We start from the raw sequence: 19,274 nt of genomic DNA on the forward strand, positions 1-19,274 counted from the left end.
CATTTTTGCATTAATAACCTTTGTAACCAAGAGAAAAATACCCCTAGAGTCTGCGAGAGCAGGGGCGGAAGATGACTCAATGTTGGACAACATGGTTAACGACGTTGGAATGGAAACGGATATGAGTATGGAGAGTACTTCACAAAAGACTAGTTCAGATTCTGCAGATAGCAAAATCATTGAACTCCAAGCTTGTGTCTGTTGCTGGAGCAAGGCGACAACGGTCAGGGAGTTGAAGATTCATCAAGGGAAAATTAAATGCTTGAGGGAGAAGGGACAAGGGCCTCGCATCGATCAGTACTTCTTACGAAGTCAGTCAAGTCAGTCGAATGAAATCCAGCGACAGGAAGCAAACCACAGTTTGCAGGATATCAGTACCCCTGTCATAGAGGAGATGAGGGTTTGCACAGTTAGTGATGAACAAATTGATACTTGTGAACCCGGTCGGACTAGCCAGCATAAGAGAGAAAAGAACCTCAACGGGCATAGGCCTGGAGTTAGATGGCCACGAGCTTGTGAGAAAACTGCATGGGACACGGTAAACACAGATCTATGCATTGCATTGGAAAGATTAACTGGTACAGTTGAAAAGAAGCTGGATAAATTTGGGGACATCATTTACGCATATGGAAGTGAGAGGTTTGGTGTGGAAAAAAGGAAGGAAAAAGTACAAACTACTCCTGGATTGTCTAGACGGCAGAAGAAAATTGAAGGGTTAGTTAGAGAAAGGAGACAGCTGAGGAAGCAATGGAAAAGAGCGGAACAAAGTCAGAAGGAGGGACTCAATCTCTTACAAAGGGCCATAAAAGATAAGCTTGCAACATTACGCAGAGCTAAGCGCCTACGGAAACGCTACAAAAAAAAAGGAGCGTGCGAGGGCTAATTTCTATAAAGATCCATTCAAATTCGTAAAGAAGTTATTCACCAGTGAGAAGAACGCCACTTTAAAAGCATCTAGGGTTGAGCTAGAGAGATATTTGGAGGAAACGCATACAGATGCAAAAAGGCATGAGCCTATGCCAATTCCGTCAGACATCCCACCTGTCAATCCACCAGAATACCAAATGGAGGTCTGTGCACCTAAGTGGAAAGAGATAGAGCAGGTTGTGAGAAAGGCAAGGGCTTCATCATCTCCAGGGCCTAATGGAGTTCCGTACAGAGTGCTTCAGGAGTTCTACGAATTCTGTGGAAATTGATAAAAGTGGCTTGGGAAAAGCAGGTTGTACCTAGAGTATGGCGCCGAGCAGGGGGAGTCTTTATACCCAAAGAAAAAGATGCTACGAGCATCAGTCAGTTTCGCCCTATTTCACTATTAAACGTCAAAGGCAAGATTTTCTTCAACATTATTGCTCAGAGATTGTCAACCTACCTATTAAAGAATGGCTTCATTGACACTTCAGTTCAAAAAGCGGGCATTACAGGATTCTCAGGATGCTTAGAACACATCAGTGTTATCTGGCAACGAATTCAATCAGCTAAAAAGGAGAGGAAGGAGCTCCACGTGACATTCCTGGATTTGGCTAATGCATATGGTTCAGTGACACATGAGCTTCTTTGGGCATCATTTGATTTTTTCAGGGTACCGATGTCGATAACAAATTTGGTGAAAGCCTATTTTGGAGATTTGCAATTTAGTTTCTCAACTCCAGAATTCAGTACTACATGGCAATGCTTAGAGGTTGGAATAATGGCAGGATGCACCATTTCTCCACTGGCTTTTACCATGGCAATGGAAGTAATCATTAGAGCATCAAAATGGGTAGCAGGAGGAGAGCGCTTGGCTTCTGGGATGCGACTACCACCAATCAGAGCATACATGGATGACATGACAACCATGACTACAACGGTAGCCTGCACTAATCGGTTATTGGGGAAGTTAACAGATAATATTGAATGGGCACGAATGCAATTAAAGCCCTCTAAATCAAGGAGCATCTCAATAATTAAAGGCAAGGTAGTAGATAAAACATTCTTCATTAAGGGTGAGGCAATACCAACAGTTTCTCAGAAGCCAGTGAAGAGTCTAGGGAGATGGTACGATGGGGATCTAAAGGACACAGGTCGAGTGGGAGAAGTTAGACGACAAGCAGTGGAAGGGTTGAAGATCATAAACAGCTGTGCTCTACCAGGCAAACTGAAACTCTGGTGCTTTCAATTTGGTCTACTGCCAAGGTTGCTGTGGCCACTGACTGTGTATGAGGTTTCTTTGACAACAGTGGATAAGCTGGAAGCGTTAATAAGTTCATACATCAGGAAATGGTTGGGAGTTCCACGCTGCCTCAGTAGAGTGGGACTTTATAGTAAAGGAGTATTGCAGCTGCCAGTCTCTGCTTTAACCGAGGAGTTTAAGTGTGCCAAGGTCAGACTGGAAATGACTTTAGCAGAGTCACGCGACAAATGTGTAAGGGAGCCAGCCCCTGTGGTAAAAACTGGTAGAAAGTGGTCAGCAAAGAAATCTGTAGTAGAGGCAAAGGCTGACCTTCAAATTGGGGATATCGTGGGACAGGTACAGCATAGAAGAGGGGGTTTTGGGCTCAGTTTAGCTCCTCCTAAATGGCACAAGGCAGGCCCAGCTCAAAGGAGGAAGCTGGTAGTCAACGAGGTGCGAAAGCAGGAGGAGAGGATGAGATGTATAAAGGCCGTTTCCCAGGCCAAGCAGGGAGAGTGGATGAGATGGGAGAGTGTGGAACAAAGCAAAATGGGCTGGCAAGACCTTTGGTCAATGGAAGAGAGTAGGATCAGTTTCCTTATTAGGTCAACATATGATGTTCTCCCATCACCGCAGAACCTAAACCTCTGGGTAGGAGAGGATCCCTCTTGTCCTTTGTATTCATCACCTGCCACGTTAAGGCACATTTTGACAGGACGTAAGGTGGCTCTTAGCCAGGGTCGGTTTACTTGGCGCCATGACCAAGTATTGCGATGTTTGGCTATTGCATTGGAAGGCAAGCGTAGATTGACCAATAAGTTGCCGCCTGTTCTAGCAAAACATTACACACAGAAGACAATATTCCTCCGCCCAGGCGAGCAACCACCAAGAAAAGGTGTTAACAACAATTCTCGCCCAGGACAACTGGAAGCTGCTAGGGACTGGAAGATGCTGGCTGATCTTGATCAACGGCTTATTTTTCCACCTGAGATCGTACAACCAGATATTGTTTTGTGGTCTGGATCAGCACGCATTGTTCAACTGATAGAGTTAACAGTGCCATGGGAGGATGAGGTACATGAGGCATATGAGAGGAAGAAACTGCGAAATGCTCATCTGGCCACTGAAGCAGAACAGCGAGGATGGAGAGCCCAGGTTTATCCAGCGGAAGTGGGTTGTCGAGGTTTTGTGGCACACTCTACAACCCGGTTCCTCAGAGACGTCGGATTCAGTGGCCAAGAGTTGCGTCGCACAGTAAAGAACTTATCGGAAGCAGCTTCCGATAAGCGGAGAGATTGCGAGATTGTGGTTAGGTCTCAGCAGCAACTGTTGGTTTATTTGTATAGGTTGTATAGTATTTACAGTCATTACGTTCCTGTGTATATTGCGTGAATGATGGGTGGTTGGGCAGATATTGTGTTTTGTGGTAGTTGGTATGCCATACGGAACCGTTGCCACTGAAACTGTATACAACGCACCAGTGGGGCTCGACAGCCTTAGTCAAACGGGTTGGCGCGTATGGTTGGGTTGTGGAGAGATTGTGATTAGGTCCAAGCAGCAAGAGGGAAGTAGAGGTCAGTAAGCTGGGCTGAGTTGAGTGGGGGACGGATGGGGGTGACTGTGGGATGCCAGAGTCACTGTCGAGCCCTCTTGAGGTGTCGTGGGCTCGTCGACGAAACACTGAGGAAGGAAGGTGCCCACTTGAAGACCCTAGAGATTCTCAGCTCAATCCAGACGGTTGTCATGGGGGGACCGCACTGTGGTTGCAGCCGTTGTGTGTGCTGACGCGTGTTAACACTAGACAGAAGGAGATTTACATCACCATATGGAAAGAAGCGTAAATGGATGTAGAAGCAAATCAGCATGAAGTTTTAACATCTACTCTCGTGTAATGGAAATCATTCACTGAGGTTATTAATGTGTACTGTAAACAGCAAGGGCCCCAAAATAGAGCCCTGCGGTACTCCAGAGTTAACAGTAAGTTTCTCCGACATGTAGTCATTTAGAAGGACACGTTGACATCTCTTATTTAAGTAGCTACTGAACCAACCTATAACAGCTTCCGAGAGGCCAATGCAAGCCAACCGTGATCACATGATTGACTGTATCAAAGGCTTTTGTTAAATCAATAAATAATGCAGCACATGATTTACGATCATCTAAAGCACTGATTATGTCATTAAGTACTTTCATAGTAGCGGTGGTAGTACTTGTGATTTTTTCTAAAGCCAGACTGAAAAACAGATAGAATACTATTACTGACCAGGACCTGTTTTAATTCTTCACTGACGATAGATTCCTTAGCTCTTCTTAGCTATCATGCTGCGTTCACACCGGACGCGAATAGCGCGTCACGCGAGAGTGATTTCAATGTTTAGTCAATGCAAAGACGCGTTATGTGCGTAAAAAATTCCTGCGGCGCGAATGAGGTGTTGAGCGCGGCGCGGTAGACGTTACGCACGAATGGTGCATTTTGTGCATTCACGCGTTTGACGCGAATTCGCGTCTGACGCCCCAAGTTGAAAAATTTGGCGTCAATTCGCGCCGCGTTAACCAATCAGGAGCCTAGCTGCCTGCTGTCACTCAGGAGGTAAAGTGACGTAAACTCCCGCTCGGAATCTTTCATTCCAAAATCACTGACAGTTATGGAGGAAAAAATAATTCTTGCTGTAAGCAGTCACCCAGAATTGTACGATTCCACTGCATATTTTTACAGAGACAGGTACAAAAAGGACCTTTATTTTATTTCATTCCATATCTAAATCTAGATTATATGAAACATTAGTATTGTAAAGACAACCAACATTAGTGTCTGGACAGTGTTGAATAAGGAAAAAAAACACAGGACAGGTTAATTACTTTTGGAGGCTGGCTCCATTTATCATCAAAGCGCTCCGATTCGGGACAACAGGTCATCAAACTGGGCGGGGGACAAGCGGAAGTATCGCTGAAAGCGGCTGGCAACCAGGCGCAGCCCCTGGAGCAAATGATGAAATTCGCCGAACTATCCCTCTATCGCAACATCAATATTTTTGAGCCAGGTCTCAGACAAGACCAAAATGTCAGTTTTGGTCGTCTTGGCCCAGATTGTTACGTGGTCTAATTTGGGCATTAAACATTCAAATGCAGGACACCAAGGCCAGACCTATCTGAAAATTCCAGAGGGGTTGAAAGACAATTTCCCACTGGACCAGGATTTGGATTTATATTACCAGCCATTAAAAGCATCAACATTATCAGACATCCCTGGTTTAAGTTTTTTAGTGGGAGATTGTAATCGGGTTGTCCATTTTTAAATTCCAAACGTAATTTTTTCGCAGAGCATAATACGTTCTGCAAAGTGAGAAGGAAAACGACAGTAAGATTTGTCATTGATTCCATTACAACTGTAATTGGAATTGCTTGAAATGAAAGTTCCGTGCTTGTGTGTTTTGATGGTCGATGCAGGGGAAAACGTTTAGGGTTACACGCATTTTTGCCTTCGTCACAGCCTGGCCTGTAGCTCAGATCGAACATGCAGAAAGCTGCCCATATTAACAGCACCACTCTCATGTTGCCAGCAATGCAGGGAAAACACGCCAACAACTAGTAGCCTAGCTCATGGACTTCGGTTCGAAGGCAGCACCTCCGTGGATTAATATCGGGCGGTGTAGAGGCCAGAGCCAGGGAGCACACGCCGTTAATTATTTAGGCGAGAAAACACCACCGACCTAAATGTTGATTCCCTCCACGTCTGACATCCAGCAAACTCCTCCAATTCGTCCAGCAACCAAGACCACGACAGGCTTCCAGGAGAGGGTGGAGATGGGCCACTATTGTCAACGAAGTAGGGGAGTTTCCCAAGTTTAGCAAGTGCAGATAGCACAACAGGTAGGCTCCACTTCAAGCAATGCGTAGGCTACGTGGCAAGAAGTCCATCTTTTAGTAATTTGTTCCATCAATGGAGAAAGTGCGAGTTAATCCTTTGATCTGAGTAGTTTAAAAAACACATAAGTTTAACATGTATGACGGGACAAAACCTTGAGTCAAACACAAGACGCTCACAGAGCTGCCATCTTGGGTTCCAACAAGATGCTACGTCTTGCCATCATCCAGGTGGAGCTGCACTGGTGGTGGTTTAGGAGATTCCCTCTTCCATATGTGAAGATTTTTGAGGTCCCAGAAAAAGCGCTATATAAATGTAACAAATGATTATTATTATTATTATTACCAAGGTTGGTAATACATCATACACATTATCATATGCCGTGTGTTTATGTAGAATTGCCGTAAAGTAGTTCTCGCTTGTTCTCGCTTCTCACGAGACTTCCTATTTCCAATTTACCGGGATGTTAGTCCGCATGTTGCAAGGTTGGTTTTCCGCCTAGGAAAGCTGGGGGGAGCGGGGAAAGACACCATTATCACCAGAACAGGTTATTTAACCATCCAAATGATTTCTAAACGGTTTTATTAAGTTGAAATAGTTGCAAAGTTCCCCTTTAACAAATACAACCATTTTAATAATGCATTAGTGAATGTTTAAATAAACATTAAAAAAGATTAATAAATGCTGTAGAAGTGCAGTTCATTATTAGTTCATGCCAACTAATGTAGTTAACTAATGTTAACTAGTGAACCTTATTGTAAAATGTTACCCAAATTTTTAATTTCTACTAATTTATCTGTCTTGGCTTAAGCCAATATATCTTGTATTTGTCTGTGATTGTACAGTACTGCAATTTTTAAAACGCAAACAATAATGAAGGTCTGAAGTTACTGACTGACTGACAACTTTTCTCATTACAGCGAAATCATCCAAAAATTGGTCCAAATGAAGAGCCTCATCAAGGCCTTGGGGGGATATTCTCTCAGCATGAATGAAAATGAACAGAGAATAATGAACTATATCATGGGAACATGTACAGACAACACAGTTCTCTCCTGGCTTCAGACAGTAACTCATCAGATTGAATTTGTGAATCTTCTACGATTTCTTCTGGAAAATTTGGATCCCATTTTTGACGATTTGACAAATCCTAGCGGAGTTGATATAGACATTGTGATTGTGGCTCATGGCAGTATAGTCGCCGAGTTTATGTATGCGGGAGGACTGGTGCCCACACCTAACATCAGAGACACCATTCTCTACTCTCCGTGGAACTGCAGCATTGACTCCAACACTGCATTTGCAATTGCTCAGGGTTTCATTCGAGTGACAAACAGAGAGTTTTACAACAACAGCAATATTGCTCACTGTGAGCCGAACCCTTTGCCAGATCACTGGAACAGCATGCGAGGATCTCTCCACAACATCCCAGGGATCCTTCTAGCCCCTGTGACCCCTGAAGAAAGAGCATGGGACTTTTTTCAGCAGTTTTGGGAGAATAGAGGCATGGAAGTAGAAGACCGTGTTATTATTCCATATGTTGTCCCACAAAATATGGTAAATGCATTCAGACAGATCCCCCTGTACATGTTCATATTTGTGACATCATTTATACTCATGAGATATAACAAAACAGCTACTGTGCACCTGGCTGCTTGTTTGGGCCGAGAGGGAAGTCCATTAAGGCCAGTAGAGTGGCGAACACAGTACGCCTACACAAGTGATGGAACGGTTATGACTGTGAACATGGAGAACAGGAACATGAACACTGTGTTCTTCAGAGCCTTAAGCTCATTATTTGACAGAATCCGTAGATAAATCCCCTGAATGGCATCTGGGTCAGTTCTGATATGTAGTACTATGAGTGACCCAGAACGGGGCAGTTTAATGTTTAAGACCTGCCAATTTTTGAGGTCTTTCTATCCCATCATATTAACCACTGACATGTTTCAACCGCAACATAAAGATAAATAACAAATTACATACCAAGTATTGTGCTTTGCAAATTCCAACTGTAACATTATGGAGAAAAATGTTGGTTTGCATTTAAACAAACATAAAATATTTCAGTAATTAAAAAAAAGTTGACTTTTTATATCCAATTAAATTAAATTATTTTCTGTGTAAAACTTATGGGTTACACCTGTCTCCGACATACTTACTAATCTACTATTAATAATATGCATTACATAATTATATTAATCATTTTAATTAGTATTATATTTTATTGATTACTTTGTGTCTTGAATCCTGTTCACACCAAGGACGATAACTATAAAGAACTATATAGTTCAAAAAAAAAATCTTAATATTATATTGCTATTATAGAATAGAAGAGTTCACACCAAAACGATATATAACGATAACAACACAGAGAAACAATATCGTTGGAATCACTTTCAGAACTATTTTATCCAGCTGATTAAAGATAAAAACATTGGCAGCCAATCAGAATCCATCGTGCTGTGACGAGCTCGAGTATTTAAAGAGACAGACACGCTTGTAATAAACAGAACGATATCGTCAGCTGGTGTAGATGCTAATATAGTTATATTCATATTTATAGTTCTTGGTATGAATGGGCCCTTACACCCTTCAATGGCAACACTTAAGCATTTATAAACTTATAAATAATTTGCAAATGTTAGTTAATTCATAGTTTATTAATAGTATTGTTAACACATTAACAGACTCAATCATTGCTACTGTAATTAACATTATTATTTTTTTAAACCTTAATGTTTTTTCATCATTTGTTAAGAGCTTGTATCTGATGTATTTTAAACCATGTATTAAATGAGTTGTTTAATATTTATCCGAACATTAAGAAGTTATTCATTCACGGTAAATAAATGCTCTTTAAGAAGGGAACTTATGCAAATTTAAGGCTTGATTAGTGTCTATAGAAACACTTTTTATGGAATACTGTATAATAATGGATTAAAGTGTCCTCTTTTTATTATTTTAATTACATTTGAAATCAATTTTAATCAATGTATTATTCTTTGTTTTTCTTATTTCTCATTACATTATTTGTTGTGCTTTGTATGTAAAGCACATTGAATTACCATTGTGTATAAAGTGTGCTATATTAATAAACTTGTCTTGCCTTGACTTTTGTGTCACTTAATCTAAAGTGTGAAATATTTAGCCCTAATAAAACATTTATTACTTTAAAAGTTGACCATCACTTAAGGTCAAGGTCACTTTTATTTATATAGCACCTTAAAACAGCATTTCTGCTGACCAAGGTGCTTCACAAAAACACAATTAAAACACAATAAAAACAAACATCGTACAAAATTTCATAGTATAAAATTTTAACTCACTAAGGCTACATATCCTCAGTTATGAGTACGCCTGAGAAAAAAGATGTGTTTTCAAAGCTGACTTGAATGCATATAAAGAGGAAGCTGACCTAACATATTGAGGTAACGAATTCCACAGCCTCGGACCCAAAACGGAAAAAGCTCTATCACCTTTCGTTTTCAAGCGAGAGCGAGGGATAGTTAATAATTTTTCAGTAGATGATCTAAGAGTTCTTATTGGAGAGTATGGACAAATGAGGTCTGTGATATAAACTGGAGCAACACCATGCAAAGCTTTAAATACAAAAGTCAAAACCTTGTATTCAATTCTTAACTTGACCGGTAACCAATGCAGATGTGATAAAGTAGGGGTGATATGCTCACGTTTTTTCTTACCCATTAAAAAACGAGCTGCAGCATTTTGTACTAGTTGCAAGCGCATTAATTAAAAATGGTTGACACCGGCATACAAAGCGTTACAATAATCTAGCCTTGTTGAAATGAAAGCGTGAATGACTGTCTCTAGGTCACCAAAACATAAAATAAATTTTAGTTTTCGTAAGCTCCTGAGCTGAAAAAAAACTGCTTCTGACAACCGAGTTTATTTGCTTGTCGAATTTTAACTCAGAGTCGACAATGACACCCAGGTTTTTTACATGAGTGCGGATGTTAGCTTTCAGAGGTCCTAAATCAGAGGTCAGACTTAAAGGGGTCATATAATGGTAAATGCACTTTTACAAGTTGATTGTACTGAAATATGTGTTGGCAGTGCCTGTACACAACCATCATATAATGATACAAATCCATCCAGTGTTTTTGTTTTAATCTCCTTATATGTTTTCCCCTGGCTCAATTCGAGGCGTTCGATTTTGTGACGTCAATAAAATGGACGCCCCTCCCACAAATTGTTGATTGACAGCAGCGTTTCCACACAGACCCGCCCTGAGCGAGCTGCCATTGTAGTTCGCCATTGTTGATATACGCTGGAGCAGTATGGCGTCTAAGCGATTGTGGTTCCCTTTCGTAGTCACTCCGAGTTACGTCGGATGACGACAACTGGGGGATTCGCTTAGAACACCTATCCACTTCGAGTATTACAAAACAAGCCAATGGCGATGAAATGCCATGGGTCTGCGGAATTTGCATAGCGTATCTCCGCCCCACCGCGTGGGTATAAAAGGAGAGACGCCGGCAAAGGCAGATCATGTTTTCGCTTCGGAGCCAAGATTATTTCTTCACTCCACAGTCATCTCTGACTTCGCTCTACGAGACGAACTTCTCTCTCCGGTGTTGGTGTGACGGCGATCTGCAGCGAGATCTACAGCGAGCTCACAGTGCCTGCTGATCTGTGCAGTGATCTGCCAGTGTGTGTGTGTCTCCCTGTGCGATCTTCGGCAGGTGGCCAGGGTGACCTGAGGGTGTTGGTCTGGAACAAGGTGCCGACTCTGTGTCCACGCCCCAGCCCCCCCTCTTTAATGACGGCCATGCTTTCCCGGGACAATTGGTTTTTGGATGAGGCCGCCGACGCGTCCACGGAAAACCCCAATATCTTTCCTCCCGGACGTGCATGATGAGATCACGGGTCCTCTCGTTGGTCTCATCCGCCTTTCCTCCCCTCAGGGGCCGCTGCCCATGGGTACACTGGGGTTCCCCCGGTGGAACGCTCTGTTGCCATGCTACTGTGCCTTCAGAGTGCTTCCCGGCGCAATCCTAAGCACCCGTCCAAAGCCTGTAGTTCTTTTCGTCTACACTAATCTGTGGCAAAATCCTATAGTGCCTCAGGACAGGCAGCTGCCTCACTGCATCCCATGACCGTTCTGCTGGTCTACCTGACCCAGATGCTCATGGACATGCAGGAGGGCGGGACTGACCCGAGGCTCTTCAGTAAGCTGCGCGCCGCCACTGACATTGCTCTCCGAGCAACGAAAGTGGCTGTACGCTCTCGGAGTCTGGTGATGTTCACCAGTCTGGGGCTGACCGGTCTGATGTGCACGATGTCGGGCGGACCCGTCTGCTCGACACCCCCATCACCCAGGTCGGCCTCTTCGGCGGTGCGGTTGAGGGCTTTTCCCAACAGCTCTCAACCGCCCATGAGCAGACTGACGTTGATTCTGTCCCGACGGCCCCGCCGTCTGCTCAGATCCCTCGGTCTGCCCACCGCCGAAGGCGCCCTCCCGCGGCTCCCACCCCGCCCGTTCAAAACGGTCCGGCTCTGGAAGCCGCAGGCGGACGCCACAGCCCTCTGTGAAAAAACAACAACTTTTGATCTGACTCAGCATGTACATCGACCCACACATAATCGTGGACACACTCTAGATTTACTTATCAGTAAGGGTCTAAACATTTCATCAATTGTTATTAAGGATGTAGCACTGTCTGATCATTTTTGTATTTTCTTTGATATATTGATCTCTCCTGCCATTGAAGCTAGATCTGTGTCTGTCAAGAAGAGATGCTTAAATGAGAACACTAGTGTACTATTTATGAAGGCTATATCTTTAACACCAAGCATATCTGCTGACTCTGTTGATTTTCTCCTTGATTCTTTTAACTCAAAAGTTAAGAGTGTAATTGATGATATTGCTCCTGTGAAAGTCAGGAAGAAGAATGGCAGACAAAAAGCACCTTGGAGAAACTCAACAGCAGTGCAAAATATGAAAAGACAATGCAGAAAAGAGCGCATGTGGCGGAAGACAAAACTTGTAGTCCATTATAACATCTACAAAGACAGCATCCATGCTTTCAATAAGGAAGTAAGCAAAGCTAGACAGACTTTCTTCTCGAATATTATAAACAGCAATATAAACAACACACGCACTCTTTTTGCTACTGTAGAGAGACTGAAAAACCCCCCAAGCCAGATTCCCAGTGAAATGCTCTCAGAGAGAAAGTGCAGTGAGTTTGCTTCTTTCTTCTCTGAGAAAATCAATAATATCAGAAAGGTGATCAGCTCATCCTTGAGTTGCGCTGGGGTCAGGCAGATCAGACAACAGCCTGAGAAAGTAGCCACTATGTCTGATTTCGAAGAAATTGATGGCAAAATTTTGGAAGAAACCGTACAGCACCTAAAAACATCAACCTGCGCCCTTGACGCACTTCCCACATCTTTTTTCAAAAATGTGTTACACAGCTTAGAAGCAGATCTCCTAGAAGTGGTAAATGCCTCACTTCTCTCTGGGAGTTTTCCGACCTCCCTGAAAACTGCTGTTGTCAAGCCCCTCCTTAAAAAGAGCAATCTGGATAAGGCCATATTAAACAACTATAGACCGATCTCAAATCTTCCTTTCATAGGCAAGATCATTGAAAAAGTTGTCTTCAATCAGCTGAACAAATTCTTAAGCTCGAATGGATACTTTGACCATTTTCAATCTGGTTTCCGACCGCACCACAGTACAGAGACCGCGCTCATAAAGATAATAAATGATATTCGCTTAAATACTGATACAGGCAAATTATCAGTGCTGGTACTACTCGACCTCAGTGTGCATTTGACACTGTCGATCACAAAATACTTCTTGACAGGCTGGAAAACTGGGTCGGGCTTTCTGGGATAGTCCTAAAATGGTTCAGGTCATACTTAGGAGGCAGAGGTTATTATGTGAGTATAGGAGACCATAAGTCTGAGTGGACATCCATGACATGCGGAGTCCCTCAAGGCTCAATTCTTGCGCCACTCCTATTCAAACTGTACATGCTCCCAATGAGCCAAATAATGAGAAAGAACCAAATCGCTTACCATAGCTATGCAGACGACACACAGCTCTACTTAGCCCTATCGCCTAACGATTACAGCCCCATTGACCCCCTTTGCCAATGCATTGATGAAGTAAACAATTGGATGTGCCAAAACTTTCTTCAGTTAAACAAAGACAAAACTGAAGTCATTGCGTTTGGAAACAAAGATGAAGTTCTCAAGGTGAACGCATACCTTCAGTCTAGGGGTCAAACAACTAAAAATCAAGTCAGGAATCTGGGTGTGTCTCTGGAGTCAGACCTTAGTTTCAGTAGTCATGTCAAAGCAATAACTAAATCAGCATATTATCACCTGAAAAATATTGCAAGAATTAGATGCTTTGTTTCCAGTCAAGACTTAGAAAAACTTGTGCATGCTTTCATCACCAGTAGGGTGGATTATTGTAATGGACTTCTCACTGGCCTTCCCAAAAACACCATAAGACAGTTGCAGCTCATACAGAACGCTGCTGCTAGGATTCTGAGCAGAACCAGAAAATATGAACACATCACACCAGTCCTCAGGTCTTTACACTGGCTGCCAGTTACATTTAGGATTGATTTTAAAGTATTATTACTGGTATATAAATCATTCAATGGCCTAGGACCTCAATACATTGCAGATATGCTCACTGAATATAAACCCAACAGATCACTCAGATCATTAGGATCACATCGGCTAGAAATACCAAGGGTTCACTCTAAGCATGGCGAGTCTGCTTTTAGCTACTATGCCAGCCGCAGCTGGAACCAGCTTCCAGAAGAGATCAGATGTGCTCCTACAGTAGTCACATTCAAATCCAGACTCAAAACACTTCTGTTTAGCTGTGCATTTACTGAATGAGCACTGTGCCACTGTTCGTCCGACTGTTTGCACTGTATTTTATTTTATGTTTTAATTACTCTGATTTCATTTGATTATTTCTGTATTTTATCTTTTATTCTAAACTGTTTTAATTATTCTGATTTCTTTTGATTATTTTAATTTCTTCTATGTAAAGCACTTTGAATTACCATTGTGTATGAAATGTGCTATATAAATAAACTTGCCTTGCCTTGCCTTGCCTTGCCTTGCCTTGCCTTGCTTCATGCCGAAGGCATTCCCCAATGTGTCGATTCTCGACGCAGCGCGAGTTCCCTCGAAAGGGAACTAAAATCCTCAATCCGGAAATTGAGCGTTAGATCTAGAGCATAGATCAGCATCGATAATAATCAAGTTTCTTGAGCAGCAAATCATTATAATAGAATGATTTCTGAAGGATCATGTGACACTGAAGACTGGAGTAATGATGCTGAAAATGTAGCTTTGATCACAGGAATAAATTACAGTTTACTATGTATATTCACATAGAAACCAGCTATTTTAAACTGTAATATTTCACTCTTATCCTAGCAAGGTACTCCACTCTTCCTGCAGGGTCAGAATTTTTACTTCACTTGGCATTGGCATCTGGTAAAATAGATTAAAATAGTTTTAAATAAATAAATAGGCAATAATAAATACATTACTAATAAATGCATAATTACTAAACTAAAATTACATGCTATAACTTTTTTTGTTGCATTTTTCTCATATTGTACAGAGAGTAAACATAAACCGTCTGAAATATAAAAAAATCCCAAATTGCATAAAAATCTATTCCAAATTATACTAAATTAAAGTACTTTTTGTATATAAGCCATCAATTTGTCATGATCCCGGTGTTCTCTTCTGTCTCTGTCTCCCTCTTGTGTTCTTTTTGTTTTCTGTATCCATTCTCACCCGCGCTCCCTTCATACACACACACCTCGCTTAGACACACCCACTTACTATCACGCTCATTCATTCTCCACCAGCTGATTGCCATCAGCCTTTCCATTACTCTTTCTCCATTTCCACCTGTTATCACTTTCTTCCTAATTAGCTTTCCTACTTCTAGTTCTCTTTTTCCCCTTCTCTCTGCCAGATTATTGACGATGTTAACGCGTGTTTCAGAGCTTACCTGTTCGCATCTTGTCTCGTCTTGTCCTGTCCTGGTGACGTATGTTTGCAACCTGTGCCCTGCCAGTGCTGGAGATTACTGTAGTCTTTCTCTACCCAGCTTCTCTGTATCTGAGGGCGACAGACGGACCACGAGCCCTGATTTGTGTTTCTGCTGCGGGACGCTGAGTATTATTGTGGGATCACTCCTCAGTTTGATTCGACTACAAGAGACTTTCTGTTCTTCTGATTATCTGCTACGAGAGACTTTCTGTTTTTGCTACTCTACGTAGCTTGCATTATTTTCATTAAAGGAACTGTTGTCTCGCAGATTGCATTTGGGTCCTTTTTCCTGAACGTGTCCGTGACAGAATAATCTGGCCAAAGGATGGACCCAGCAACTGACCATTCCGTTCAGTCTGCGGTGGAATTTCAGGGAGCCATGCTGGGCCGCCAACAGAACGAGCTGACCACTACCCGTCGAGCAGTCGAATCCTTGGCGAGTCAACTGTCGGATCTCTCAGAGCAGATGCACCATCTACGCTCGGAACCTCCTCCGCGCCTCTCTGGTACCCAAGAACCCAGAATTAATAATCCACCCTGCTACTCTGGCGACCCTTCAGAGTGCCGCTCGTTCCTTACTCAATGCGAGGTGGTTTTCACTTTACAGCCACTCACCTACTCGCTGGACCGCACTCGTATCGCCTACGTTGTTTCTCTTCTCACCGGGAGGGCGCGAGAGTGGGGAACGGCGGTCTGGAATGCCGACTCTGATTGCACCAGCTGTTACTCTACATTTAAGGAGGAGATGACTCGAGTGTTTGACCGGTCTTCACATGGTGTCGAGGCTTCTCGTTTGCTCTCATCTCTCCGTCAGGGTAAACGGTCAGTCCCGGACTTTTCAATTGAATTCCGCACGCTCGCTACAACATGTGGATGCAATGAGCCAGCGCTTGTTGCTCGATTTATTGAGAGTCTCAACGCAGACATTAAGGACGAGATTCTGTCCCGGGAGGTGCCGACCCATCTTGACTCTCTTATTGACCAAGCTATCCGCATAGACAGACGTTTCGAGCTTCGGCGCCGAGCACGCGGCATGGAGAGGGCTCTGCTCTCCTCACCTCCCGTTTCTTATACCCCTCCTATTAATCCGGTTCCTGAGCCAATGCAGTTGGGGGGAATTCGGATCACTGCTGCTGAACGTGAGCGACGCATCTTAAACCGACTTTGCCTTTACTGTGGATCTGCCGGTCACTTCGCTACCACATGCAAAGTAAAAGCCAACGCTCGTCAGTAAGGAGAGGGCTTCTGGCGAGCGCTACTGTTTGTGTCCCTCCGCCAAGTTCACGCACTTCTTTCCCTGCCACTCTCCAATGGTCCGGCTCTTCTGTAACCTGTCAGGCCCTTATCGACTCGGGAGCGGAGGCCAGTTTTTTAGACGAGACTTGGGCTCTTGAACAGGGCATTCCTTTAGTTGATTTGAATGACAGTACTCCTGTTTTTGCCCTTGATGGTAGCGAGCTTGAAAGAGTCAGCCGTACTACCATTCCGGTGAGTCTCACGCTTTCTGGCAATCACAGGGAGACTATTACCTTTTTTATTTTTCACTCGCCCTACACTCCCATTGTTTTGGGCCATCCCTGGCTCGTTGAACACAGTCCACATATTGATTGGGGCAAGGGGTCCATTCTCTCGTGGAGATTGTCTTGTCATGTTAAGTGTTTAGTGTCTGCTGTTCCCCCTGTCTCTTCTGTTTCTGTGTTTCAGGAGGATCCTGGTGATCTGTCGGGGGTTCCGGAGGAGTATCTCGATTTGAGGGCGGTTTTTAGTCGATCACGTGCCGCTTCTCTTCCTCCCCATCGCCCGTACGACTGTTGTATCGACCTCCAACCTGGCAGGACTCCGCCGCGGGGCAGGCTGTATTCATTGTCCGCGCCCGAGCGCGAAGCCATGGAGAAATATCTCTCAGAGTCCCTCGCTGCAGGTACAATTGTTTCGTCGTCCTCTCCCGCGGGCGCAGGTTTCTTTTTTGTAAAGAAGAAAGACGGCTCTTTGCGCCCTTGTATAGATTATCGTGGGCTAAATGACATAACGGTCAAGAACCGCTACCCTCTTCCCCTTATGTCATCAGCTTTCGAGATCCTTCAGGGGGCAAAGATTTTCACTACACTGGATCTGCGGAACGCGTATCATTTGGTGCGTATACGAGAGGGAGATGAATGGAAAACCGCGTTTAACACCCCCCTCGGGCTTTTTGAATATAAGGTTTTACCGTTCGGCCTCGTCAATGCCCCTTCAGTCTTTCAAGCCCTAGTAAATGATGTTTTGAGAGACATGTTGAATGTCTTTGTTTTTGTCTATCTAGATGACATATTCATTTTCTCCCCATCTCTCCAGGTTCACGTTCAACACGTACGTCGTGTACTCCAACGTTTGTTGGAGAATCGCCTTTTTGTTAAGGCCGAGAAATGTACCTTTCATGCCAAGTCGGTCACTTTTTTAGGGTCCGTAATTTCTGCTGACGGAGTCAGCATGGACCTCGCTAAGGTTCAGGCTGTCACCGATTGGCCGGTTCCCGACTCACGAGTCGCTTTACAGCGCTTTTTGGGTTTTGCGAATTTTTATCGGAGGTTTATCCGCAACTTTAGTCAAGTCGCCGCTCCTCTCACCGCTCTCACGTCTGTCAAGTCCCGTTTTGAATGGTCGCACTCAGCCCAGTCCGCTTTCGATTGTTTAAAGACCTTGTTTACGTCTGCTCCTATTCTAGTTACTCCCGATCCCTCCAGACAATTCATCGTGGAGGTCGACGCGTCAGAGGTGGGCGTTGGGGCCATTCTGTCGCAACGGTCATCTTCTGATGATAAGGTTCACCCGTGCGCTTTCTACTCTCACCGTCTTTCTCCTCCCGAGCGAAATTATGACGTCGGTAATCGAGAACTTCTGGCCATTCGTTTAGCCTTGGGGGAGTGGCGTCATTGGCTCGAGGGCTCTCCTGTTCCATTCGTGGTCTGGACCGATCATAAAAACCTCGAGTACATACGGTCTGCTAAACGACTTAACGCTCGCCAAGCTCGTTGTTCCCTGTTTTTTGATCGCTTTGATTTTTCTATTTCGTATCGCCCTGGTTCCAAGAACCTTAAGCCCGACGCTCTCTCGCGTCAGTTCGATTCCCCCGTGGGAACTCCTGTGAGAAAGGAGATTCTTCCTCAAGGCTGCATCGTTGGTTCTTCCATCTGGGGAATCGAACGCTTGGTTAAACGGGCTTTATCTCGGGTCGTCACTCCTCGCCAATGTCCGCGAGACCTACTCTTTGTTCCTGTCCCCACTCGCTTGGCTGTCATGCAATGGGGTCACTCCTCCAAGTTGTTCGCCCATCCTGGAGTTAGGGGAACCATTGCTGTCATCCGTCAGAGATTCTGGTGGCCTACCCGCGAGCGCGATATCCGTCGATTTGTGGCCGCCTGTTCTATCTGTGCCCAGACTAAGTCTAGTAATTTGCCACCGGCTGGTCTGCTTAGACCCCTGTCTATTCCATCTCGCCCGTGGTCACATATCGCGCTCGACTTCATTACCGGACTACCGGAGTCCAAAGGCAACACTGTAATCCTCACTGTAGTTGATCGCTTTTCTAAAGCCGCTCACTTCATTCCTCTTCCCAAACTCCCATCCGCTAAGGAGACCGCTCAAGCCGTCGTTAGTCATGTTTTCAAGCTTCACGGACTTCCCTCGGATGTCGTGTCTGATCGCGGACCTCAGTTTGCGTCGTTATTTTGGAAGGAGTTTTGCCGTCAGATCGGTGCGTCACCCAGTCTATCTTCTGGTTTTCACCCACAGACCAACGGTCAGGCCGAACGAACTAATCAGATTGTTGGTCGTATTCTCCGCAGTCTCGCATTTAGCAATCCTTCCTCGTGGGCTGATCAACTTCCGTGGGCCGAATATGCCTATAATTCTTCTCCGTCCTCCGCCACCGGCTTATCTCCGTTTCACGGTTGTCTTGGGTACCAGCCACCTCTGTTTCCTTCTCAGGAGGCGGAGACTAATGTTCCGTCTGTCGCGGCGTTTATTCGGCGTTGTAAAAGAACCTGGAGAGGGGTGAGGTCTGCTCTATGCCATACTCGTTCTCTCACTCGCCGTGCCGCTAATCATCATCGTATTAAGAGTCCGAGATACATCTGCGGTCAAAGGGTTTGGCTTTCCTCTTGCAATCTTCCTTTACGATTCGCGTCCCGCAAGTTGGCCCCTAAATTTATTGGGCCA

At 44.2% G+C, this 19,274-nt stretch overlaps 1 protein-coding gene across 3 annotated transcripts in view; it reads left to right on the plus strand.

The window, feature by feature from the left end:
• LOC143706042 (uncharacterized) overlaps positions 1 to 19,274 on the plus strand; it is a 78,371-nt gene that overhangs the window by 19,633 nt on the left and 39,464 nt on the right. For 2 of the 3 annotated variants that reach the window (XM_077197586.1, XM_077197585.1), the window contains exon 4: positions 6,935 to 9,128. The exons of the other annotated variant lie outside the window; for it this stretch is intronic. In XM_077197586.1, coding sequence (XP_077053701.1) covers positions 6,935 to 7,832 — 898 coding nt within the window. In that variant the 3' untranslated portion in view covers positions 7,833 to 9,128. Of the gene's footprint in view, positions 1 to 6,934; positions 9,129 to 19,274 lie in introns of those variants that run through there. 3 annotated transcript variants of the gene reach the window in all.

The sequence above is a fragment of the Siphateles boraxobius genome, unplaced genomic scaffold (genome assembly GCF_051911475.1).
Source record: "Siphateles boraxobius isolate OS27281-9 unplaced genomic scaffold, OSU_SipBor_1 40, whole genome shotgun sequence".
Classification (NCBI taxonomy): domain Eukaryota; kingdom Metazoa; phylum Chordata; class Actinopteri; order Cypriniformes; family Leuciscidae; genus Siphateles; species Siphateles boraxobius.